The 26,989-nt window shown below is 40.5% G+C and overlaps 1 protein-coding gene across 5 annotated transcripts in view; it reads right to left on the bottom strand.

Moving 5' to 3' along the window:
• LOC127662475 (syntaxin-binding protein 5-like) overlaps window positions 1–26,989 on the bottom strand; it is a 50,661-nt gene that overhangs the window by 4,134 nt on the left and 19,538 nt on the right. Inside the window, exons 3-27 of one of the 5 annotated variants that reach the window (XM_052153658.1) lie at window positions 26,679–26,760; window positions 26,481–26,581; window positions 25,955–26,089; window positions 24,664–24,727; window positions 24,472–24,555; window positions 23,639–23,762; window positions 23,242–23,320; window positions 22,824–22,978; window positions 21,749–21,821; window positions 21,517–21,664; window positions 21,226–21,293; window positions 20,669–20,709; window positions 17,514–17,734; window positions 15,311–15,498; window positions 15,031–15,156; window positions 14,609–14,760; window positions 12,416–12,478; window positions 7,661–7,735; window positions 7,516–7,563; window positions 5,846–5,890; window positions 4,061–4,150; window positions 2,341–2,580; window positions 1,782–2,139; window positions 1,220–1,385; window positions 868–979 (exon numbers count right to left, since the gene is read on the bottom strand). In XM_052153658.1, the coding sequence (XP_052009618.1) occupies window positions 868–979; window positions 1,220–1,385; window positions 1,782–2,139; window positions 2,341–2,580; window positions 4,061–4,150; window positions 5,846–5,890; window positions 7,516–7,563; window positions 7,661–7,735; window positions 12,416–12,478; window positions 14,609–14,760; window positions 15,031–15,156; window positions 15,311–15,498; window positions 17,514–17,734; window positions 20,669–20,709; window positions 21,226–21,293; window positions 21,517–21,664; window positions 21,749–21,821; window positions 22,824–22,978; window positions 23,242–23,320; window positions 23,639–23,762; window positions 24,472–24,555; window positions 24,664–24,727; window positions 25,955–26,089; window positions 26,481–26,581; window positions 26,679–26,760 (3,038 nt within the window). The remainder of the gene's footprint in view (window positions 1–867; window positions 980–1,219; window positions 1,386–1,781; window positions 2,140–2,340; window positions 2,581–4,060; window positions 4,151–5,845; window positions 5,891–7,515; window positions 7,564–7,660; window positions 7,736–12,415; window positions 12,479–14,608; window positions 14,761–15,030; window positions 15,157–15,310; window positions 15,499–17,513; window positions 17,735–20,668; window positions 20,710–21,225; window positions 21,294–21,516; window positions 21,665–21,748; window positions 21,822–22,823; window positions 22,979–23,241; window positions 23,321–23,638; window positions 23,763–24,471; window positions 24,556–24,663; window positions 24,728–25,954; window positions 26,090–26,480; window positions 26,582–26,678; window positions 26,761–26,989) is intronic. The other 4 variants (XM_052153659.1, XM_052153660.1, XM_052153661.1 and 1 more) reach the window with 4 other exon arrangements.

The following is a 26,989-nucleotide window of genomic DNA, read 5'->3' on the forward strand; positions in this document are numbered from 1 at the left end:
TATCTTGATAAACTCTATGATGGCAAGCAGTCCAGGCCCGAAGCAGCAAAGCAGCCCAACATCATGTTGCTGCCTCCACCGTACTTCACCGTTAGGATGATGTTTTCATGTCGGTATGCGGTGCCATTTTTACGCTATACGTTGTGCTGTGTGTTCTTCCAAAAAAATTCAACCTTAGATTCATCAGTTCACAAAACATTTTCCCAGTAACACTGTGGAGTATCAAGGTGGTCTTTGGCAAACTTCAGGCATGCAGCAATGTTTTTGTTGGAAAGCAGTGGCTTCCTTCGTGGTGTCCTACCATGGACACCATACCCGTTTACTGTTTTCTGTAGAGTAGTACCATTTCCAATTATTCCTTTAAGTCTTTAGCGGTCACTCTAAGGTCCTTTTTATCTCACTGAGCATTCTGCGGTGTGCCTTTGAGTCATCTTGGCTGGACGTCCACTTCAAAGAAGAGTAGCCACAGTGCTAAATCGTCTCCATTTATGGAAAATTATTATCCAAGCTCTTCGAGATAACTTTGTAACCGTTTCCAGCTTTAAGCAAAGCAGCATTTCTTGATCGTCGGTCTTCTGAGATCTATTGTTTTGCTAGGCATGGTTGACATCAGCAGATGCTTCTTGTGAGTAGCTGACTCAAAATATCTTTGAGTGCTTTTTACAAGTCAAACTATCTCTAACCCACACCTCCAATCGTGTTTAATTAATTGGATGCCAGGTTTGCCAACTCCTAAGTTAGCTTTTGTGTGGGGCAATTTACATGTTCAATACCTAAGGTTAGGGGTTGTTTAAACCCCAAGTATAGGCAATTGTTGTAATGATGTTCACATAAAAATTAATGTGTGAATGAAAGATTGACGCTTACATAGATCCTCTCTGTCTAAAGACTGAGCTCCACCTCCAAATAAGCCCTTGAAGAACCCTCTGTTTGGAGCCTCGGGGGTCTCCACTGGGGTAAACAGCTCTCCAAGCATCTCCTGGAAAAATCAACACCTCAAAATAAATACATATGAAGATATGATGTGATGTGATGTGATAAAACAAGGCAACTTTGCCCAATCTAAAATAGAAGGAATAAGTGATTCTTCAAGATGTACACTTATTGCTTTTGATGACTGCACACTTATTCCAATATGTGGACAAATAGGAATAATACAGAATTTGTAGGTGTGTACTAAATTTATCCCGCACGCATAAATAAAGGGAGGCAGTCCGACCTGCAGGTTGTCACAGGTTTCTTGGCTGTAAGTGAGTCTTTGGATCTCAGTGGGAGATGTGAGGTACAGGGCCTGACCCTGGTTGGAGAAACAGAAGGTTCTGGCTATCCTCATGTCCGTCAAGGGAAGGTAGTTGATATCCAGCAGCGGTCGCAGACTGGGCAAACTGAAACAGAGGGCTTAATACGTTGTATTATAGTGGCAGACGAGAAAAGCATCGATTAGACAATACAAAAAGTGGCTTTAGAAGTCAATATATTTGTGGTTTTATTCCCATATCATAAACCACATTTACATGCACTGAAGAAAACGGTTTATTCCAGGGTTTTTGCAGAAAGCGGCGTTCTCATACGTCATGTAAACGTGAACACCATTTTTCTTACACCGCTAAATGGATTAAGATAAAGCGCTTTAACACACCTGGGTTTGTCTACACCACCACCACTCCTAGCACTTGCTGTGCAAAGTACTGAAGTCCAATGAAGATTAATATATATCACAAAGCATAAAAGCATGAAGAATCGATCGCAACATTATCATATAGCACATGTTTATTTTTTACCTGAGGGTCATGATGTGACCGTTGGCACAGAAGCAGGCGATGCAGACCCCTGCGGTCATCATCACCACATCAGCTCTGAGTACGAAAGAGGTTTCTGTGATGTTGTGCTCATAGATGCAGTTTTGGGAGGGCATGGCCACCACTTTGGCCTGTTTCTCCGAGCAGACCACAGCATACTGGCAGTCCTGGTTTTCCTGTGAAGATGGAGGTGAGGTGGGTCGGCGTATTCGTGTCCGTTCTCTCTCTTCCTCAGGAGCGTTGGGCTCATACCAGGACTCGTAAACGTGGGGCAAAAGAGCCCCGCAGGCGTCCAGCTGTGCCATGCGCAGGATAGCTCCTTTCAAACGCACTACACATCCTGTGATGACATGAAGTGTCAAACCATGAGTGTGCTTTTTTCATTTATTCATCACCATGTTGCTCTGATCTCATGTTATTCATACATTACAGAAATTATTGTAATTATGTATGATCTATGATTGCTGAAGCTTCGACTGACATACCTAAATGGACAGAATTGTCATTAATTGACAAGGAGAAAGTAAAGAAATAGTCTTACCACAGAAAGCGATGCCCACAGGCTGTTGCATCCTCTGCTCAAGCGTAGAGGGCACTGTGAGGGCGATGGCCAGCATGCTGCCCAAAGAGGTGCCAAACCATAGGCTGGGCACTGCCACCATCTCACTCTTCTTGGACAGAGAGTCACAAAACAAGAAGGAAGTAATGACCTCACGTGACTCCCTGTCAATGCTGGTCACGCTGGAGCTGCGAGAGCGGCTGAATGAGTTGTCCTTGGCGTCTGAGTATATGTCGGCCAATCAGGGACAAAAACAGAGAAACAAACGGGGACAGATTAGAATGACTTACCAAAAATAAAATAATAGCAGAACCACATCAGGATACCTGCAAGGCCCACTCATAAGAACTGTTTAATGTGCAGCATGTATAGAAAATTGAAACTTTACATTCCGTTTTAAAGGATCATGAAAAGTGTAAGAAATCCAGCTATTGCGTTAATACAACTCAGGGCAAGGACAGCACACACACACACACAATACTAATAAGTTAAACATTCACTTATGCATCAAAAATACCCATAAACATAAAACATTTCCATACAATATAAAGAGACACAAATACAGAATTTGTTTTTACTCTCAGAAAAACAAGATGCATTTAGATCATTTATATTGTAAAGCAATATAAGAGTGAATCAAGGAAACTGTCAAGAACATGTCCAGGTTAAATTTCTCCTCCCTAAAATAAAAATACAAATATTCCATAAAGAAATGGAAGCTATTTTTAGAACCTATGTTTACAATGTATTTATTTATAGTTTTTTAATCATGATTTTCATGCCATTTAAGCACATTTTATCCCCACTTCTCATTTCCAAAATGCAAAAAATAAGGGACAAAAATATATATTTTAATTGTAAGGTTTTAAACACAATTTTAGTATTTATTGTGGTGATTTATGTAATTACCAAAATTAACTTACCTAAAATAAATATGTTTTTATTATTATTATTTTGATTTAATTTTATAAAAAAAAAAAATACAAGATGATTTTCAGTTTTGTATTACATGCAATTAATTTACTACTAATTTACTGCAATTAATTTGGTTAATAATGACTTACTGTTCCTTCCTAAATGAGCCTTATTCTAAATGAAAAATATCATTCTTTCTTTTTGTTTGATTTTGGAGTGAAATTTGTCCCAGTCATTTCTTTGTTCGCTCTTCAAATGTCTGCAATATATTAGTAAACCACGTAATGACAGCACACAAGGCAATGACAACACAACAAGAAGAGAGCAGAGTTGTTAGTGTGAGTCTTTCTGAAGAAGTTGTTCAACTGTAAAAGATTAAAAGTGTTAAAGTCTGAATGCTTGATATTGATCATTACTGATCAAGCAAACAGTTCAAAATACAGTATACTCTATGTAGTATGATTTGGCCATACAATATGGAGGATACACATCAAATGCATGCAGTATTCTGAGGTCAAAATCCATAATCTGCTTTGTTTTGCGAGAACGAATCAGTTTTTACTGCTGTGTAACGTGTGTGTGTGTGTGTGTGTGTCTTAATCTTTAATCTGTGTAAAATACAAAAACAGGTGATGGATAAAAGAGGATAAAAATTCAGTTTCGACAACCAAACCAAAGTTAGAAGACATTTTCAAGCCGAGTTAACTCCACACGTCAGACTCCAGTGAGTTAGTATGAGTCAGTCCAGGTCACTCACTGGGGTCAGAATCAAATGATGTGATCTTACTGAAAGATCTTGCATGTTTCCTCTTCATTTCCCTCACACGACTCTGTTGCTTCTTACTGGGGAGAGAGCAGTGACGGCGCAACATCCGGTCTACGCGCAAAACAGTCAGTTTGAAGTACAACTAGCTTGCTAACGTACTTTAAATTGCACATACTGGCCCGAAACATACTCTACAGGTTTATGTGAGCGCAAATGCTTATAGTTTCGGAAACACAAATTTGGTGCGGCATCGTATTCAGAAACCACACGAAAGTTTTTTTTTAACTCTTTAAGTGAACGAGAGGCGTAAATGTAGCGAAATAAAAGTGCTTTCAAACTAAAACCTATTATGTGTGGATGTAGCCTCAGACTGCTATTTATAATGCAATGCAAGTTCGTGGTGCATTATCAACAGAGCCACTAGGGGGCGCCTATGGTGGGCATTGGTGTAAACTCTTCTTCTACGTTCAGTTCTCTCTTAAAAGTCGGCATCTGTGAGGGTGCAGACACAGTTTTTAAAGAATCTTGCTGAGCAAGTTAGTTAAAGTTGACATTGGCAGCTACCGATCCATGAAACCGAGCTCGCATACCTAGAAATGTTCACCTTTACACAGAGTAAGTTTCTTGATAACACTTGCAAATACCTTCATTTCATTTCGATCTTTTAGCATGCAAACCACACACGTTTACATTTACATTTATGCATTTGGCAGACACTTTTATCCAAAGTGACTTACAGTGCACTTATTACAGGGACAATCCCACCAGAGCAACCTGGAGTTAAGGGCCTTGCTCAAGAACACAATGGTGGTGGCTGTGGGGATTGAACCAGCGACCTTCTGATTAACAGTTATGTGCTTTAGCCAACTACAGTGAAATTGGTCGTTGCGCAGATCACTAACGCTTGCTCCTGGAGCCAGGAGTTTTTCAAAGGTTGGCCAGGCAGGGCAGGGGAAAGCAATCAGTCTGTGGTGGCACAGAAATGTTCGGGCAGATAATAAATATATATCATCATTTATATCATATTTATGGTAAATGATCTGTACTTATATAGCGCCTTCTTAACCTTAACAGTATTCAAAGCGCTTTATACTGTGACTCATTCACCCACACATTCATACACCAATGGTGGCAGAGTTGCCATGCAAGGCGCTAGACAGCCATTGGGGGTTCAGTGTCTTGCCCATGGACACTTCGGCATGTGGAGTCATGGAGGAGTCCACGATGTGGAGTCGAGTGGGCCGGGATTCGAACCACCAACCCTGTGATTAGAGGCTGACCCGCTCTACCAACTGAGCCACAACCACCCCTTATATCTGGGGTTGAGTGGATACAACGTTTGTACAGAGATGATTTCACCTCTAAAGAACAAGATTGTGCCAAAATATTACAAATAAATTACTAAAACAGCAATTGCAATTGAGGTGGCCAATGGGGTGGCCAGGCTTCGGTCCGGGGTGGCCAGGCTTCGGTCCATGGTGGCCACGTCCGCCCCTGGCCAAGCCCTAGCTCCGCCAAAGGCCCTGGGTTTGAACTGAGGTCGGACATGTTTCGGGATAAACAACAACTCGTAAAACCGAGCTTTCTTACCTCATGCTTGCATTAACATATTTGCGTGGAGTACATTTCGGGCCTTAGACAGTAAACTATGAGGCAGCTCACTAGTGTACATACTGCAACTTCAAGAGTCCTTTTAATGTGATGACAAGTATTGTTTAAATTAACGCCCAGTGTGGAGGAAAATAATCACCTGCAAAAGACCTACAGCTACTCCTAGACACTAAAAGTGAATGAGCAAAAGCTTACCATCTTTATGATCACCAATCATGCTAATTTTCCAGGATATTTTAGCTGGAAAAAAAAGAGATAACACAGTTCTGAACAAATAATCAACAGCAGTACACTGGACAATACGCTGTTCCAAAAGACAGATAAAGTATTAATCACTTGGTTTATGAGAGAAACGAGCAGATTGAGAAAGGGTTAATCAGCTGGAGAATGAAGCCACAGAGCAGCCGCGGGCCCTTGAAAAGAGACGTGTTGATTCAGACCTAGTATGTTACAATCAGAAATAATTTGATCATGTCCTGAAAACGGCATTGAGATTAGTGGCAGTGACGCCAGCATCGATCAAGTGTCACATCACCAGAAGCCTCATTATGTCTCTGATACTGTCCAATGTAAATATGTGTGATTTTTCTTTTTAAAGTAAAGCAGAGATCTGTGTGAACACACATCCCTCTAAATCAGAGACACAGTATGTTATAATGACTTAACTTTCATTCTCTTTCTATTTTAACCCTTGAAATGCATCATGGTAAAATACAGTATGCCAGTAATGTTAAGATTGCAGCAAAGAAATAAACCAACATATGTTTTCAGATTAAAACAATGTGATAACTCTTTGGTTTCAAACCTGAAAGTTTATGGTATTTTCGTCATTTTCAGCCATATTAAAGGGATAGTTCATCCAAAAATGAATGTTCTGTCATGGCTAATCCTCTTTGTCATTTCAAACCTACATTATATGACGTTCTTTCTTCTATGGAACACAAAAGCAGCATATTCGCACTGCTCCTTTCTCTACAATGAAAGTGAATGAAGACAAACACTGTTAAAAAGGAAAAATGCTCCATTAAAATATCTTGTCCGATCAGTTCAGAGACTGTAAGAACCAATTTAGCATCACTACGTCAAACCTTGAGCTATGCGCCTTTACAGTATGTGCCATATATAAAGATGTAATTTGTAGGGGGCCTGGGTAGCCCAGTGGTAAAAGACCAGACTAGTTCAGTAGTTAGTTAGGTCTCTAAGCAACCAAACTGACCCGGTTGCTAGGGAGGGTTGAGTCACATGGGGTAACTTCTTCGTGATCGCTAAAATGTGGTTCGTTCTCAGTGGGGTGCATGGTGAGTTGAGCGTGATGCAGCAGTGGATGGCGTGAAGCCTCCAAACGTGCCATGTCTCCGTGGCAACGCGCTCAACAAGCCATGTGATAAGATGCAGGGGTTGACGGGATTCATCCTCCGCCACCCGGATTGAGGCGAGTCACTTCGCGACCACAAGGACTTATAAGCACATTGGGAATTGGACATGCCAGATTGGGAGGAAAAAAAAAAAAGATGTCATTTGAGTTTAGAACTACATGATGGTGAGTAAATAACAGAATATTCATTTTTGGCTGAACTGTTTCTTTTAAAATAGAAAAGGTTTTTATTTCTTAAAAAGACAACAGAAAATGTTCAACTAAGCATGGCTATGCAATCAAGTAGTAAAAGTTCTCCATTAGTTCGCCATTCAAACTCATTCAAGCAAGGCAAAAAGCTCAAGTTCAGGGGAACCATGTCTTTAAGCAAACCCATTTGATTTAGTGTAATTGGTTTGGTTAGTTCACTTGGTTAATACAAAAAGAGCCTGATGAATTAGTGCAGAAACGGAGAGACCCAGACTGCTATAACATAAACATCATACAGTACCAAAATCATTGACAACAGTCTTGGATATCATCCTGCTTTTGGACTTCACTGGAAAAATGTGTTGAAAAGAACCAATCAAAGACAATTAAGGCTTTCCTGGGAGAAAAACATTCTGAAAGGGGCGTGTTTTAATAATGTACTGTACCCTTGTCAATGAACTTTTGTTTGCTGTCTTCATCAGAATTGCAAGGTGAACCGGAGCCGACACGGGCAACACTGTCTGCATAATGATGTGATACAGTCAACGAGGTGTTATGTAACTTTTGACAACTATCTACATATCAAAGTCAAATTCCTTGTAAGTGAAACCTGCTTGGTCAGCAAACCTGACTTGGATTCTGACAACGCTAACAGATTATTTTATTTTTTGTTGTGCTCAAGACTTTTCCACTACAATAGAAGTTTACAGCCAATGTAATGCCATTGTATTGTATCAATACGTCTTAAAGGTAAAGTGTGTAATTTCTATGTCATCAGCGACACAAAACTGAATAAGGTGAAAAATGGACAACAGGGGGAGTGGTTTGGAAAAGCCAATTAAAAATGTTCATTATGTTGGTCGGTCGGATTGTCTGTCTGTCTATCTATCTTTCGTCTATCCATCCGTTCATCTATCTATCTATCTATCTGTCTGTCTGTCTGTCTGTCTGTCTGTCTGTCTATCATCTAGCCATCCATCCATCCATCATCCATCCATCCATCCATCCGTCCATCTACATATCTATCATCCATCCATTCATCAATAAATCATCTATCTATCATCCATCCATCTGTCTATCATCCATCCATCCATCTGTCTATCATCCATCCATCTGTCTATTATCCATCCGTCTGTCTATCATCCATCCATCCATCTGTCTGTCTGTCTGTCTATCATCCATCCATCCATCTATCCGTCTGTCTGTCTATCATCCATCCATCCATCCATCTGTCTGTCTATCTATCATCCATCCATTCATCATTCCATCCATCTATCTATCATCCATCCGTCTATCTATCTATCCATCCATCCATCCATCCATTTGTCCGTCCGTCTGTCTGTCTGTCTGTCTATCATCCATCCATCTATCGTCTGTCTATCATCCATCCATCTGTCTATTATCCATCCGTCTGTCTATCATCCATCCATCCATCTGTCTGTCTGTCTATCATCCATCCATCCATCTATCCGTCTGTCTGTCTGTCTATCATCCATCCATCCATCTGTCTGTCTATCTATCATCCATCCATTCATCATTCCATCCATCTATCTATCATCCATCCGTCTATCTATCATCCATCCATCCATCCATCCATTTGTCCGTCCGTCTGTCTGTCTGTCTGTCTATCTATCATCCATCCATCTATCCGTCTGTCTATCATCCATCCATCTGTCTCTCTGTCTATCATCCATCCATCCATATCTATCTATCTATCTATCTATCATCCATCCATCCATCCATCTATCCGTCTGTCTGTCTGTCTATCATCCATCCATCCATCTGTCTGTCTATCTATCATCCATCCATTCATCATTCCATCCATCTATCTATCATCCATCCGTTATCTATCATCCATCCATCCATCCATTTGTCCGTCCGTCTGTCTGTCTGTCTGTCTGTCTATCATCCATCCATCTATCTGTCTGTCTATCATCCATCCATCCATCCGTCTGTCTATCATCCATCCATCTGTCTGTCTGTCTGTCATCCATCCATCCATTCATATCTATCTATCTACAGTGAGGAAAATAAGTATTTGAACACCCTGCTATTTTGCAAGTTCTCCCACTTAGAAAACATGGAGGGGTCTAAAATTGTCATCGTAGGTTCATGTCCACTGTGAGAGACATAATCAAAAAAAAAAAATCCAGAAATCACAATGTATGATTTTTTAACTATTTATTTGTATGATACAGCTGCAAATAAGTATTTGAACACCTGTCTATCAGCTAGAATTCTGACCCTCAAAGACCTGTTAGTCTGCCTTTAAAATGTCCACCTCCACTCCATTTATTATCCTAAATTAGATGCACCTGTTTGAGGTCATTAGGTGCATAAAGACACCTGTCCACCCCATACAATCAGTAAGAATCCAACTACTAACATGGCCAAGACCAAAGAGCTGTCCAAAGACACTAGAGACAAAATTGTACACCTCCACAAGGCTGGAAAGGGCTACTGGGAAATTGCCAAGCAGCTTGGTGAAAAAAGGTCCACTGTTGGAGCAATCATTAGAAAATGGAAGAAGCTAAACATGACTGTCAATCTCCCTCAGACTGGGGCTCCATGCAAGATCTCACCTCGTGGGGTCTCAATGATCCTAAGAAAGGTGAGAAATCAGCCCAGAACTACACGGGAGGAGCTGGTCAATGACCTGAAAAGAGCTGGGACCACCGTTTCCAAGGTTACTGTTGGTAATACACTAAGACGTCATGGTTTGAAATCATGCATGGCACGGAAGGTTCCCCTGCTTAAACCAGCACATGTCAAGGCCCGTCTTAAGTTTGCCAATGACCATTTGGATGATCCAGAGGAGTCATGGGAGAAAGTCATGTGGTCAGATGAGACCAAAATAGAACTTTTTGGTCATAATTCCACTAACCGTGTTTGGAGGAAGAAGAATGATGAGTACCATCCCAAGAACACCATCCCTACTGTGAAGCATGGGGGTGGTAGCATCATGCTTTGAGGGTGTTTTTCTGCGCATGGGACAGGGCTGACTGCACTGTATTAAGGAGAGGATGACCGGGGCCATGTATTGCGAGATTTTGGGGAACAACCTCCTTCCCTCAGTTAGAGCATTGAAGATGGGTCGAGGCTGGGTCTTCCAACATGACAATGACCCGAAGCACACAGCCAGGATAACCAAGGAGTGGCTCTGTAAGAAGCATATCAAGGTTCTGGCGTGGCCTAGCCAGTCTCCAGACCTAAACCCAATAGAGAATCTTTGGAGGGAGCTCAAACTCCATGTTTCTCAGCGACAGCCCAGAAACCTGACTGATCTAGAGAAGATCTGTGTGGAGGAGTGGGCCAAAATCCCTCCTGCAGTGTGTGCAAACCTGGTGAAAAACTACAGGAAACGTTTGACCTCTGTAATTGCAAACAAAGGCTACTGTACCAAATATTAACATTGATTTTCTCAGGTGTTCAAATACTTATTTGCAGCTGTATCATACAAATAAATAGTTAAAAAATCATACATTGTGATTTCTGGATTTTTTTTTAGATTATGTCTCTCACAGTGGACATGCACCTACGATGACAATTTCAGACCCCTCCATGATTTCTAAGTGGGAGAACTTGCAAAATAGCAGGGTGTTCAAATACTTATTTTCCTCACTGTATCTATCTATCTATCTATCTATCTATCTATCTATCTATCTATCTATCTATCTATCTATCTATCTATCATCCATCCATCTATCCATCATCCATCCATCCATCTATCCATCATCCGTCCATCCATCCATCTATCCATCATCCATCCATCCATCCATCCGTCTATCTATCATCCATCCGTCTGTCTGTCTGTCTGTCTATCATCCATTCGTCTGTCTATCATCCATCCGTCTGTCTGTCTGTCTATCATCCATCCATCCATCTGTCTGTCTATCATATATCCATCCTTCTGCCTGTCTGTCTGTATATCATCCATCCATCCATCCGTCTGCCTATCCATCCATCAGTTTAACTGACTTTGTGACAGTCTGTCTGACTATATCTCTCTAGCTAGATGGCTTTTTTTATTACTGTAATGTCTGTTACCATTAAACTTCAAACTTTTAAAACCACTGTCAAGCCAACATCAAAGTTAACTTTACCCATCTACTTATTTTTGCACTAGATCACCCAAAAATGAAAATTCTCTCCTCATTTACTCACCCTTAGGAAATCCCAGATGTGTATAACCTTCTTTCTTTTGCAGAACACAACCAAAGATTTTTAGGTGAATATCTCAGCTCTATTGGTCCATAAATCTTGACATCAGCAGTCTCCTTGGCGATCATGATTTCAAGCTTGAAATCATGATCGTGCCTAGAGATTGCAATGGCAAGATGAATAGTGAAAAAGGAGTTATATTTTGGTCTGTTCTCACCCAAAACCGATTATATTGCTTCAGAAGACATGGATTAAACGACTGAAGTCATATGGATTATTCTTCTAAAAATCTTAGTTTGTGTTCCGCAAAAGACTGTCATACACATTTGGGAAGGCAAGAGGGCGAGCTAACGATGAGAGAATTTTCATTTTTGGGTGAACTATTCCTTTGAGGCAGACAATGAACTCATCATAAACCTACCAAAACAAATCACATTCTTAAAGGGGTAATTCATGCACAAATTGAAATTCTGTCACCATTTACTCACCCTTATGTAGTTAAAAACCTTTTATGTCTTTCTTTCTTATGTGGAAATGTCATGTCAGACAGAATGACAGCCTCAGACATCATTCACATTCACAGTAGGGCTGTGCGATATGTAAAAAAATATGGGAGCCCACCTGCCGAGGGTTGTGAATGTTTTGCTTTATAATTTTGCTTAAAAATTTGTATTCAGTTAATAAAACACAAAACACATTTCTAAATTCAAATTGCACTTTAAACTAAATGAAAATGGAAAATGCCCAGTATGCCAGATTACCAGTCCAGCCCTGTCGATAAACAATTATATCGCCCTATTGCCCAGCCCTAATTCATTGCTTTTTTCTTCTTCATAAAATTAATGTCAATGGTGACAGATATTAACATTCTGCAAACATCTCAATCATGAAGGTTTAGAACAACATGAGGGAGAGTAAATGATGACAGAATCTTCACTAATAATCTTGGTGTAATCAACAAACCCATTTATTTAATTTAAAATGTAAGACAAAGAGAAAAATGCACTTCTTGTATGGTAGAAGGTGGGAGGGCATCTTACCTGAAGTTGGTGATTTGCATCGTTCCTCTGGAGTGGCAGAACTATCATTACCATCACAAAAACCTGTCAGATACAAACACATCTAAACCAAACAGCCAATCAGATCGTATTCAGAAAACAAACTAACCCAAAACACAGAGTACAACAAACAGTAACAGAAAAATGGAGACAAATATAAAGTGAAATAAAGACCTTTGATGAGTGACGTGTGACTTACTGATGTAAGAACAGCGAAGCTTTTTCACAGATTCAGAATAAAAGTTAGAGAGGCCGGACATGCAAGACTTCTTATGGAGAGTGTCTTTACGAAACCACAGAGAGAGACGAATATTCCAAAGAAGAGACAAAACAATGTCACAAAATCAAATAAACAGCGTGAAGGCCTTTGAACTCCCAGAGCCAAGAGACCGGATTCAGGACAGTCTAGAAACCTTTTTCCCAAATGTATTCAAAAGAGTGCAACAGTGCCCACATACTTGTTCAGTCGCCTTGATTCCGGTAGTATTTTTCCCATAGAGATTGTATAAAATCCTTCATAAAAGTGTTCAAACCAACCAACAAGCTCAGAGGTGAATCACAACATTACAAACTTTAATTTGAAGCAAAAAAAAAAAATACGTTTTTCGAAATCAGAAAAAAGGACAAAGCCACAATACTTAACGTTTTTAATGAGGGAATGAACTATTAAGCCATAAAGCATTGTGAATGAAGTAATTGAATTAAAATTAAACAATAGATTTACAGTATAGCAAAATATCTAGATCCAAATATAAATTAATCTAAAGAGAGTCTATGAGACTTTGAGAGTAGTTTGTGATTGGTGGATTTTCCCCCTCAGGATCATGGGTAGTCTAGTTCTCCATTAGGAATTCCGCTATTAAAGTAGTAGGAGTGACGAGGAGGAGGATGGGGCCGGGCCATAAGTGTGCACGGCTGGCCCCCGATCGGGCTGATCAGCCGAGGAGAGGGATAAAGCCAAGCCGGATGCTACTTTGAGAGAGAGAGAGAGAGAGAGAGAGAGCCACACGCAGCTGCTGTGTGTGTTTATGTCTTTTACGTTTTCATTAAACATTATATTGATGTTTTGTTCGGTTCCCGCCTCCTACTTGCCCATCCTGACCCTGTTACATTGGTGATGTACATCAAGCCAGGCAAAGGAGGGAGTAGTGTGACGAGGAGGGCCTTGAGAGCACACGGCCGCCAATCAGCCGATTAGAGGGATAAAGCCGAGCCGGATGCGGCAGTTCGAGAGAGAGAGCCACACGCAGCTGCCGATTCCGGCTCGCCTTTATCACTCTCCTCGGCTGATTAGCCGATTGGGGAACAGCCATACGAACTCACGGCCCGGCCCCGCCCACCTCCTCATCACAGTAGTAATTAAAAATGACTTTGAAATAATGCGGACTGATGGTTTTAACAGAAGCATGTACCATAGATTGGCAACATCTGAGCTCAATGTTTGTCTATTGCCAGTAATAAATACATTCCCATATGGAAATGAATAGACTTTTTACTTCCGAAACCACACTGTTGTGCTCTATTGGCAGGCAAAATACCTACCCAAAGGATTAATCAGAGATTATGTTTTATATAATTCAAATAACAACAATAATTAGGAATGTATGACACAGTACCATGAGGTGACCATATTGGTATTAGCAATTAGTCTCAGTCTAATTAGGCTGATATTGGAAGTAAATAATAGCAGCCAGTGTATATGCATATGCACATTTAAGGGAATTAAACGCAAGACCCTTTAAGATGCTTTTACAAATCTACAACAATACAATAACAATACAAATCTAGCATGTGCTTGTGCATGGGCCGTGAATTCAGTCTGTTGGCGTCTGTGTATTTCAAAGACTGAAACTCAGATGAGTAAACAACAAGCAGAAAGAACATGCAAAGACAGGGAAGAGAAAAGAACAGACACCGGCGCCCCTTTCTGAGAATATGGATCAGATGGTTTTCTGAGACCAGTGCCACATGGTTCCTCGGTTGGAGATGTCCACCTGCAGTTTGAACAATGGAGGAGCACCACGGCTCTTAGACTGTGTCCGCTCATAATGAGCATGTGGGTTTTATTTGTCCAAACAGAAAATGATACCGACAGACCAACAATGACAAACATGCAGAGGATATGATTACTAGTGGTTAGATGAAGCTTTCCCCTGGAGTTGTGCTTCTGTTTACCTGCAGAGGGCTGTCTGGTTTTACGGGGTGAGCGGGGTTGTCTGTGATGAGGGTCTGTCGAACCGTACAGCTCAGCTGTGCTCACGTTCAGAAGCAGAGTTTTCTGCAGGTAATCCACCACTGCAAGTCCATTACCATTGCCCAAAACAACTCTGTAAATACAACATAACTAAGCTTCAGAGAGACATGATCCTCCTGTTCACGGTTCACACTCTTTTCAAGGCACAATTTTCCAGGATACTTACAGGACATTTTATGTGCCCAACAGGTGCATATTATATTGAGGTACTTACAATGGAAGTCAATGGGAACCATTTTTGGAGGGTTTATATATATATATATATATAATTTGAATCCAAATCCAAAAGTGCTTGTAAACACATCATTGATGGGGTAAATGAGTCGTCTTTTCATGGACTTACAGGCCATATGCGGAGTTGACGGCCAGGCTGGTGATCGGTTGTGGCGGCTCCCCGCTGACCCAAACCAGCTGAATTACCAGCTCCACCTGGTAACCAGGAGACTGTTTCAGAGGGGAACTCCTAACCCTGTCCGAACAAGACACAAGACATAAGTAACAACAAGAACAGTAAAAAGAATAGCTGGAAAATCAGAGCATGTCTATTATGCCTTCAAATGCTGCCTACATAGGGAGCTCACTAGGTTTTTGGAACAGATTGAACACAGTATGATTTGCCATACTTGAGACAGGGGACATTATCTTGTTGGCCATCAGAGGAGTTGTTGCTGCTGGTGGAGGGGTGGGACTGAGGAAGGCTGCTCAGAGGACTGGAGGAGGTTCCTGGGGTAGAAACGGCTGACGCCTGTTCCCCTCCATCCTCCGGAGACTCCACTTCATTCAGTTCACAATGCATACGCACCTCCAACAGCTACACACACACACACACACGCACCCACAGGAACACTGTAATTCATGTCGCAAACAAATACATATATGCACAGAGTGGTCATTTGGGCTGGGCAATATTGAAAAATAACAATCATAATAATATTTATATCTCAATACTTTTCAGGCTATTTATTACATTTGACATATTGAAGTATTTTCTTGGCATATTCCAGGTTCAATACAAGTTTAGCTCAATCAAAAGCATTTGTGGCATAATGTTGATTACCACAAAAATTGAAAAAGCAAAAATCAATATTACAGTGGACAATTTTTTTATAGGGGACAATTTTTGGAGGGTTTAAAGGCAGAAATGTGAAGCTTAAAATGTAATAAAAGCACTTACATTAACTCTTGTTAAAACTTGTGGATTATTTGAACTTTAAATAGCTGTTTTTACGGTTTCAGGATTTTAGGGTTTATGCCCTTGAGGTTGAGTTGTGGGAGGGGGGGTGCTGTGATGAGGGGGAGGGCGTGGCCGGCCCGTAACGATGGATGCCCGGTGCTGAATCAGCCCATTCAGCAGGAGAGCGGATAAAGAGGAGCCGAGGACGCCAGTTCGAGAGAGACTGTGCTGTCTGTGTGTTTTATGTTATGTTTAAGTTAATTTATGTAATTAAAGTTATGTTGACTGTTCTGCCAGTTACCGCCTCCTCATTGCCCATCCTTTACCTCCCGGGGAGGAGGAGGGATGCGCTGTTGTGGATTCCTCGCCGCTGCTGTCTGCCAGGGTAGGAGCCGCGGTCGTCCACCAGGGGACTGAGTCGCCGGTGCCGGCCGCCGGAGTCGAAGGAACTACTGCCACCCTCCAGGAAGGAGAGGAGCCATTCCGTACGCCAGGGGTCTGAGGACTCACTGCCGTCCACCAGGGGAGGAGCAGTTGTCGTCCACCAGAGGGCGGAGGAGTGGCTGAGGACCAGAAGACAAGTTTTTCTCCCTCTCCTCTCTCTGTCTCTCCTCCTCGCTCTTTCCCTCTCCCCTCTCCCTCCCCTCGTCTCTCCCAGGGCTCCAGAGAGGTGGGGAGGACCTGCCGGCAGAAGGACGGCCGGAAGGGCAATACAATCCCTCCAGGAAGGGAGAGGTGCGTGTCATGCTGGAGGTTTCCCTGACACGAATAGGGCAAAGGAGGAGTGTGTCAAGGAGGAGGGCGTGGTCGGCCCCTAACAATGGATGCCCGGCGCTGAATCAGCCCATTCAGCAGGAGACGGATAAAGAGGAGCCGAGGACACCAGTTCGAGAGAGCGAGAGATGCACGCAGCTGCGTTGCCTGTGTGTTTTATGTTATGTTTAAATTAATTTATGTCATTAAAATGATGTGTACTGTTCTGCCGGTTCCCCCCGCCCCCTTGCCCATCCTTTACTCATTACAGAGTCTTAGCGGTCTTTTAACATAGAGGCATTTACATTTTTAAAGAGACGTGACAAATAACCGGACAATACATTTAAAATACATTACATTTATTGTAAATAATTCACTAAATCTACCATATCCTAACTGTGTAAATTATAAGGTACTTTTCATTATTATCTTTACTTGATTACAAATATTTTGGGACCCCCTTTCCCCCTCCCTTAATCCGAGCACTGATGGCATTCTGTCATGATGGCAACAAAGTTGTAAAATTGGATATAACTTCACACATAAAAGGTTAGTAAGCGATTTTATCACACTATAATCATATTAACGCACATATTGTTTATATCATGTGGCTATACCTTTGAAACAGTGATTATATTAACGTTTACAGATTGGCCCCTCATTCACTTATAAATGCCTCACTATAACCCAGATGTTTTGCTTTTTTAATAGAAAAATAAATTTTTGTGGTAATCAACATATTGCCACAAATTCTGTCGATTGAGCTTAACTTGTATTGAACCTGGAATATTCCTTTAAAAGTGTTTTTTTTTTTAAAAAGTGTAGATATTGGTATAGACCAATGAAAACCCAACATCGGTCCACCACTAATATAGATCCTGTTTTAGAATAAGTCATACCTGAACCACTTCAGTGGTGACTTCCTGTTTGCTGAACCTGTACACGATGACGTGAGCTGAAACTCCAGCCACACACAGCACACGGCTCTCTGGACACCAGGACAGGATCTGGATGGCAAACGGATCTTCATCTACAATATCAGTGTTGGATTTCTCCTCTTTACAGCGAGGCTTCTCAAACACCTTCGCTGTTTTCAGTTTATACAGCACCTGCAGCATTACTAAACAACAAAACAGAACCGATTCAGTCCATTCGCAATTTGGTTTTTCTAGTTATTATTAAATATCCCACAAAATTATTTATTAGCAGATGGACTTTTTCTTTTTGTATTTTGTGCTCTGAATTTAAGTAAAAACCTTCAGAATGGATTCAAACATGTTAAAAAGTATTACATTATGCTGAGAGTACTCCACTCTTATTAATAGCTGCAAGAATAGTCAAAGTAGCCAAAATGTTGAATTAACAAATAAGCAAGGGGAGAGGGGTGTGTAGAACTTTGTGGAAGACGGCAATTGTAATTCTGCGAAAGTCTGCAGAGCTTTCTGTGGACTTTTGCAGCAGCAAAATCCATATTGGCCTGATTATTAATATTGGACATACTTTATATTACGTTCCTTTAACTACTATGTTAGTAAGCATTTGATACAATATACATTAGAAGTCAGAAGTTTACATACAACTTAGCCAAATACATTTAAACTCATTTTTTCACAATTTCTGACATTTAATCGTGCAAAACATTTCCGGTCTTAGGTCAGTTAGGATCACTACTTTATTTTAAGAATGTGAAATGGTATGCTTGGGGTCATTTTCTATTTGGAAGACGAGCTTTAACTTCCTGGCTGATGTCTTGAGATGTTGCTTTCAATGTATCCACATAATTGCCCTTCCTTGTGATGTCATCATTTTTGTGAAGTGCACCAGTCCCTCCTGCAGCAAAGCACCCCACAACATGATGCTGCCACCCCCATGCTTCACGTTTTGGATGGTGTTCTTCGGCTTGCAAGACTCACCCTTTTTCCTCCAAACATAACCATGGTCATTATGGCCAAAAAGTTCAATTTTTGTTTCATTAGACCAGAGAAAATTTCCCCATGTGCACTTGCAAACTGTTGTCTGGCATTTATGGCATTTTTGGAGCAGTGGCTTCTTCCTTGCTGAGCAGCCTTTCAGGTTATGTTGATATAGGACTCGTTTTACTGTGGATATAGATACTTGTCTACCTGTTTCCTCCAGCATCTTCACAAGGTCCTTTGCTGTTGTTCTGGGATTAATTTGCACTTTTCATGTGCATCTCTAGGAGACAGAATGCGTCTCCTTCCTGAGCGGTATGATGGCTGTGTGGTCCCATGGTGTTTATACGTGCGTACTATTGTTTGTAAAGATGAACGTGGTACCTTCAAGCATTTGGACATTTCTCCCAAGGATGAATCAGACTTGTGGTGGTCCACAATTTTATTTCTGAGGTTTTGGCTGATTTCTTTTGATTCTCCCATGATGTCAAGCAAAGAGGCACTGAGTTTGAAGGTAGGCCTTAAAATACATCCACAGGTACACCTCCAATTCAGTACACCTCTTTTCAGAAGCTAATTGTCTAATTGTCTAAAGGCTCGACATCATTTTCTGGAATGTTCCTGCTTAAAGACACAGTTAACTAAGTGTATGTAAACTTCTGTCCCACTGGAATTGTGATATAGTCAATTAAAAGTGAAACAATCGGTCTGTAAACTGGCAGCCATATCCGGCAGCCATATCACCCTGCAGCTCTTGCCTGGTTGCCCACTAAAGCTAAGCAGGGTTGAGCCTGGCCAGTACCTGGATGGGAGACCTCCTGGGTAAAAACCAAGGTTGCTGCTGGAAGTGGTATTAGGCAGGCCAGCAGGGGGTGCTCACCCTATGGTCTGTGTGGGTCCTAATGCCCCAGTATAGTGACGGAGACACTATACTGTAAAAAGGCACTGTCCTTCGGATGAGACGTTAAACCGAGGTCCTGACTCTCTGTGGTCATTAAAAATCCCAGGATGCTTCTCGTAAAAGAGTAGGGGTGTAACCCCGGTGTCCTGGCCAAATTCCCCCCATTGGCCCCCATCTATCATGGCCTTGTTTTAATCTCCATCCCTGAATTGGCTACATCAATCTACCATCTCCTCTCTGCCAATAGCTAGTGTGGTGGGCGTTCTGGCGCACTATGGCTGCTCTCGCATCATCCAGGTGGATGCTGCACACTGGTGGTGGTTGAGGAGATTCCCCCTATACTATGTAAAGCACTTTGAGTGCCTAGAAAAGCGCTATATAAATATAATGAATTATTATTATTATTATTATTAAACAATTGTTGAAAAAATTACTCATGTCATGCACAAAGTAGATGTCATAAATGACTTGCCAAAACTATAGTTTGCTAATCTGAAATCTGTGGAGTGGTAAAAAAATTTGTTTAAATGATATCAACCTAAGTGTTTGTAAACTTCTGACTTCAACTGTACCTATTATGTATTATGTACATTTAAAATATCTGCTTTTAATTATGTCTGAGTTTGTTAACTTTTTTCATTAACCATTTAATATGCATCTGTACTGTATTGTAGTGCTTTGGGTATGAGAAAAGTGCATTATAAATAAAGTGTATTATTATTATTATTATTATTATTATTATTAATTACATCTGTAGTTACTAGAGGTAGGCTGATATATCGGTTTTACTGGATAAACTAGTGGTTATCAGAAAAAATATATGCCGAAGGTTGATGATATTTTGCCATCATTTCTTCCTCTAATTAGTTTTTTTTATTCCTAATCAATAAACTTCATCTGGTGAAATATAAACATATAAAACTCTTCATCTGTTGAATCTATAAGCTACAAAAAGCTTCATTTAATAAATACTTACATATACATAGAGCACCGTAATGGAGCCAAAACCCTGAACCTATCCCAACCCTTACCCTAAACCCTACCCGTAACCCGTCCTCAGTAGCAGCTAATGTGAATCTTGTGAGGATTTGCAGAACACAATAATTATTATTGTATTAAGTATTATATGTATTTTAACATTCGTACACAGAAGTTAAAAACACCAAATATAAAGTGGGACCCTTCCAGCTGAAAACATTGCCATAGAATCTGCTTGTGAATGAATACATATAAAACTCACATGCCGAGGCATCCCAAAACTTGATTGATCCATCAGCGTGTCTGTTGTTTTAGAAAGACAACAAGCAAATAAAGTAGTTTAGAAATGCAGGATCAACACAGAAAAACACTTCCCTTCCAGCACGGATAAACTCTATTGGTTTTCTCTTCCTAATCCAATTATTAAATGTGACAAGGCTTTGCTCCAGCTGAGAGAGCGAGAGAGAGTGTGTGTGTGTGTGTGTGTGTGTGTGTGTGTGTGTGTGAGCGTGTATTTATCACTTTGTGGGGACCAAATGTCCCCATAAAGATAGTAAAACCCGAAATTTTTGACCTTGTGGGGACATTTTGTCGGTCCCCATGAGGAAAACAGCTTATAAATCATACTAAATTATGTTTTATTGAAAATGTAAAAATGCAGAAAGTTTTCTGTGAGGGTTAGGTTTAGGGGTAGGGTTAGGTTTAGGGGATAGAATATAAAGTTTGTACAGTATAAAAACCATTATGTCTATGGAAAGTCCCCATAAAACATGGAAACACAACATGTGTGTGTGTGTGTGTGTGTGTGAGATCACCTACCCAGTGATGATGATCTCTGTGAAACTTAGTGCTCCCTGACCCCAGTTACCTCCACTGATAGGCCATTCCTGCATAAACACGGATTTGAATGATTAGATTCAGCAAAAAATCTTTACACACGCAAAAGGACTTACTAGAACTACACTTGGTTTATATCACACATTTTTTTAAGGCTGTATGATGCTTCATCCCCACTGATAGGTGTCAGTAAACGTCCAAGACGACTGCCATTTCATCTGGCACAAAATTGACAGATTCCACCTTTAAACTGCAGAGAGTGCGGAACGTTACCTTCTGGCTGAAGCCCTGTCTTTTCTGTCTGGAGCCCACAGAGTAAAGCGCAGGAATCACTTCGGCTGGACAGTCTGCAACATATTCACAGCAGGTCACCGGAGATTCGTGAATGGACAGAGGATAGGGATTCTCAAAGATCGGATACCTGTTTGGAGAGACACTGATAAAACAACTGTGCGTGAAAGAAGAGTGTAAAGTCTGGTGTGCGTTATATTGGACTGTAACTCACCCAATTTGTGCAAGGTCAATAACAACTAAATCCTTCTCCAGCAGGACAACAACAGAATAAGGCTCCTGGAAATCTGTGTTAATACAGAAAGAAAGTACCGTTGCTTCACACACTTAAACAGGGTGTTTTCACAGCATGTTTGAGTTGGGCATACATTGATTCTTTACTGTGCAATATGTTTGCAATGATTTTGTTGGCAATTCAAAAGTAACAGCATGAATATTGCATCTTTGAATGCACTTTAAAGCACAAAACAAGGCGGTTTTCAAGGTATTTTTAGCACTAAAATTACCAAAAGCAAAATTAAAGCACTTAAAGTGCACTTTAAGGACCTGGAGCCTGATGTATAAACGTTGCATATGCAAAATGGGCATTGAAATGTGTGTAAGCAATTTCCCACGAAATTATCATGATTTACAAAAAATAAACTTGCTGTAAATATGTCCGCACCGTCCAGACACTCTTGACTGTGTGTACGCACTCTTTTACTGGTGTGTGTGAATTGTCGACTCCAACGGACTGATTATAACCTGATTTTCATTTCATTCACATTTCGAATAAAAAAAGCATGTAGTTCAGCACTTGAAACAGAATTAATCGTTATTAATTCCAATATTAGGCTATATTATGTTTATGTAACTAATTGAAAAGGCATTCAAATATAAGCTGTAAAAGGGAAATATGATTTTGGGATGCGCTGCGTTTGGAGAACTTTCCCGTGTCATCATAGAGAAGGAACATACAGTAAATAAAATGACAGCGAACAATTCTTAGTTTGATATATTTTCTGTTCTATTACAATCGTGTACTGAGATAAGTACGGCATTTGAATGAAGATTATCTGTAATGTAATTATCTTTTTTTTTTTTCCCAGTACTAAATATTTACCTTCTCAATAAAAAAAAACCTTAAAACAGTTTGAAAATTTTCTGAGAAGCAAAATTGCTAACTTTAAAATAACATCAAACTTTCAATTTAATTCTCATTTGTGGAAGCTTTCACTATTAAAACCATAGTTAAATATTTAGCAAAGGTTACAGGACAAAATCCATCTGAAGGCGTGGCAGTGACTTGCCATTTGGATACGGGGTTTCACACAGCGTAAGGAAATCCACTATGGGGTAGTCCATCTCCAACACCGCAGTGCTTTTCCCATGCATCACAGTCAGACAGGCTCGCCTACCCACTGTATCATATGACAAACCTCCACACAGTATCATGAAAGGGTCCCTAAACAAAACAAATGAATAAAATCAACATTTTCCATGATGCAGAAGGAAGCCAAGCCAGAAGCTGAACAAAGCTAGTTAACATCAGTGCAGCATTCTAGAATGTAGAGAATGTTTACATCAAACACAAAACAAAGCTTCTATTTCTACATAAACAGACGTGACTGCGCGAGTCTCTTGCAATGCAACGTTTCAAAGAAATGCAACATGCTGGGGTTGCTTTCTGAATGCAAAACATTGATCAACCTCCATACTGAGCCTTACCCTGCTCTGGTTGTTTTGTATTCCACTTTCAAGATGGGTTTGCAGGGCTCAGGCTTCTTTCCGTCTTTTGGCTGTTTACCTGGGAGAGAAGCTATGCATCATATATGCTGTGCACACATAAAATCTGAATACTTTTCTATTGCCTGTATCACGGTATTATCATGCAACTCCCTTTATAATACTGATTCATGGCAGACAATAATAACAATTGATCACAATATGTTGTAAATGTTGACTGTTGCAATTTATATTGTAAATTTAGACGGGCTTGGAGACAATAAGGCTGAATAACTGATGACAGAAGTTTCATTTCTGAGCAGACTAGCCCTTTAAAGTCCTTTCATATTTAATCTGTGCTCCTTGAAGCACTCAACCTTCAACTTTTGCAGAAGCTTACCGTGTGGTGTTGTGATCTGTGCAGGTTTGGCAGGGATGCGTACATTCCATGTGGTAAGTGTGCCATCTGAGTGACTGCACACAAACTGTTTCCCCTCATGATGCCAAGCCACCGAGTGTATTGCCTACAGGCAAAACAAATGAGGAGTAATCGAACACAGACAAACCAGGTTAGGCACACTTGTGACAGCAAAAATCTGTCTACAAGTCCAGCGCTTTTACTCTCAAGTTCTTTGACAAGGAAGTCAATATGGTGCATTTCCACCATAGAAGAAGCAGCCTTTATTTTGGTCACATTATACATACATTTTTGCATATATACAGTGAAATGTATTTGTTTTCACATATCCCAGCTAAGCTGGGGTCAGAGTGCAGGGTCAGCCATGATACAGCACCACTTGAGCAGATGGGGGTCAAGGGCCTTGCTCAAGGGCCCAACAGTGGCATCTTGGCAGTGCTGGGGCTTGAACCCCCAACCTTCTGGTCAGTAACCCAGAGCCTCAAATACAAAATATTCCTAACAGTATCTCAAAGCAGTCGTGGCGCGCATGTGGCGGAATCGTTTAGAGGAATCGGAATCGTTAAATTCCATACAATTCCCCTACCAAGTGAACTATCATAACAAATTAAAATGTCTTAGTCCTACTCCTCTTCCTTCCTGCCTTCCAGGAACATCACTGCATACGACTGCTTTTAACAATGCCCAAAGCTCACCCTCAGATATTTAACAATGAGACAGCTAAATCTCTGCCATGTAGAATGCATGGCGTAATAAGTCCGGCTGCAGAACATTCCAACATAATCAGTCCAAATTCTACAATAATAATGTCTCACCTCGTCGTAGTTGTACCGGTAGTCAGCCTTCTTTGATTTCAAGTCCCACAGCACAACTATGCCACACTCAAAACCAATTAAAAGCTGCAAAACAGAAACATGACTTTCCTGAAATGGTGCAAAACTGTTTTGTGCAAGTAAAACTGTATATTGGTGGCAAAGGAAAAAAAGTTACTGTGCAAGGTTTCATACTTTTCCTTCATCCATGGGGTTATCACTGATGTGAACCACAGGCCCAGGGTGCGACTTTGAGGAACTGTTGATGAGACGGGACAGTTGGTGAGCGAAAAAATATATGATCTGAAAGAAATCAGTTTTGAGATTATAGGAGCACTAGGACAAAAATATTCTAATAGTGTCCCTGGATCGGTATCAGCTCTAATACTGATGATTTTAGCCAGATCGGGTATCGGTCAGGCGAGATACGATACGGTGTGTTAGTTATGGTCGTTATTGTCAAGCTCCAAAAATGGCATACAAAGAACCATAAAAGCACCTTTAACGTAGTCAACACGACTTGTGCATTTTTTTTTATTTTTATAAGTCTCTTGAAGACATACAATAGTTTTGTGCAATCATAAAGGCTTCCTTTATTTAATAAAATGTGCTGCTTTTTTTTAGCTCTCAGCATAAAAAATGTGAGCACTTCACACAAACTACATCTTAGATTTAGATGCTCGATAGTTTGGTTCGTTGTTCACCAGATTATGAATGGCAAGCATATACAGCACTACTGTGAAATTGATTGATAAGTAATGACAACTAGCTTCTTTTCTACTGAAGACTTTCACTGGAATAACTGTTAATTTTGCTATTTAAAAATAAAGTTTTTCTTAATAGGCAATGTCTTTAGTTATTTTTTGTTCTCTCTATTTTAGGATGAAATAAAGTGTAGTTAGATGTTTGTTTCTTTACATATAAAAGAGTACCCCCAATCAGTTCCACACAGTGATGTATAGATATTATAAACCGATAAAGAAAAAAACAATACTTATATCGGTTCGGGATCGGTATCGGCCGATACTGAGGTTTCAGGTTTCAGAATCAGAAAAGGAAAAAATGGTATTGTGCATCCCTAATCCAATGTACCGGTTCGATTATTCGTTTGAGTCATTAAATCGAAATGTTCACAGCAGTTTTTTATTATAACGTATGTGCATCAAAATTATGCGCGATTCACCTTTATGTGCTTTTTTTTTCACTTGTAAAATTGACATGTAGATGATTTATTCTTCCACAACAAACTTGTTACAAAATGTACACTTCTTGCATTGTTTTCTGAATCTTCAAAGTGAGAAAACACCTTTTTAAATTGTCAATCATTGGTGCTATAAATGGAGTCATTTTGCCACTTCCTGGTTTTCGTTTTAATAAAAAGCAGTATGCGTTTTATCAGCAGCAAGCAGTTGAGATTTTCTTTTACTGCAGTCCCATGAAGAGAACCGAGTTAACCGCGTCTAGACAGGAAGAATCAGACACTCACAGTTCAATGGCTTTGTTCCACATGATGACATAGCCTGAGAGAGTGAAGGACTCCACGTTGACAATGTGAATGTTGCCTCTTTCTGTGCCCACGTACAACCATTTACTCTGAAACGGCAAATGGCAAAACGTGATCCTGCCAAAACACAAGGAGAGAATTTACCTTAATAAAAGTGAAATATGCATTGCGATTCTCTCATTTGACGGGGAGCATTTAACTGATTTGTGCTTCATGATGCATTACGGATAAAATGGGAATCACGGTGCAAAGAAAACTGGTCAAATGAATGAGTCATAGTTAATAAATCAACTGATATTATTGTGGAAGCCTGCATTACTGCCAACGAGTGTCTTCTGATAGGGACACCATTCATGTCATCTGAGGACACCTTCGAGAACACTGCCATGTCCTCTAGTGTTGGATCAAACAGTAATTGCAACACATTTCTTCTATAAGTAATAGGCACTACTTTTTAAACAGATGAAAGCTTGCACACCAATTATAAAGGTGTATGCAGAATGCTTACCTCTCCCGGTTAAATTTAAGAGAATGGAGGACGGCTGGAATTTTTTGCCGCAGATTCCATAAATGAATACTGTCATCTGCCAAAGCGCTAACCAGCGCCCCCTGTAGAGAAAACGCAAAAGAAACGGCAAAGGACTGAGTCTAGAGGACTAATAATTTACATCAAATTGACCTGTGCACATGTTAGGGAAGAACTCACTTCGTTGACGAGGAACTGCAGCTGGATGACAGCCGATACGTTCTCATGCTGGCAGTAACACTCCACTCCTGCTTGGCCGAATCTGTGTGCAGCTCAGTTAAGATATCAACATCCCTCAACACCTCAGATTACCTGGCAAATGCACTAACTGCAGAATACGACTATAATGACAAATGCAAAAACAACAAAATATCTTCAATTCATGGGAAATTACACTTACATTTATTCATTTGGCAGAACTCTCTTACAATTCTTACAATAAAGTTTGCATCCATGTTACCTGTCAACAAACCATGCGTAGACAATGAAAA

The sequence above is a fragment of the Xyrauchen texanus genome, chromosome 22, assembly GCF_025860055.1.
Source record: "Xyrauchen texanus isolate HMW12.3.18 chromosome 22, RBS_HiC_50CHRs, whole genome shotgun sequence".
Lineage (NCBI taxonomy): Eukaryota > Metazoa > Chordata > Actinopteri > Cypriniformes > Catostomidae > Xyrauchen > Xyrauchen texanus.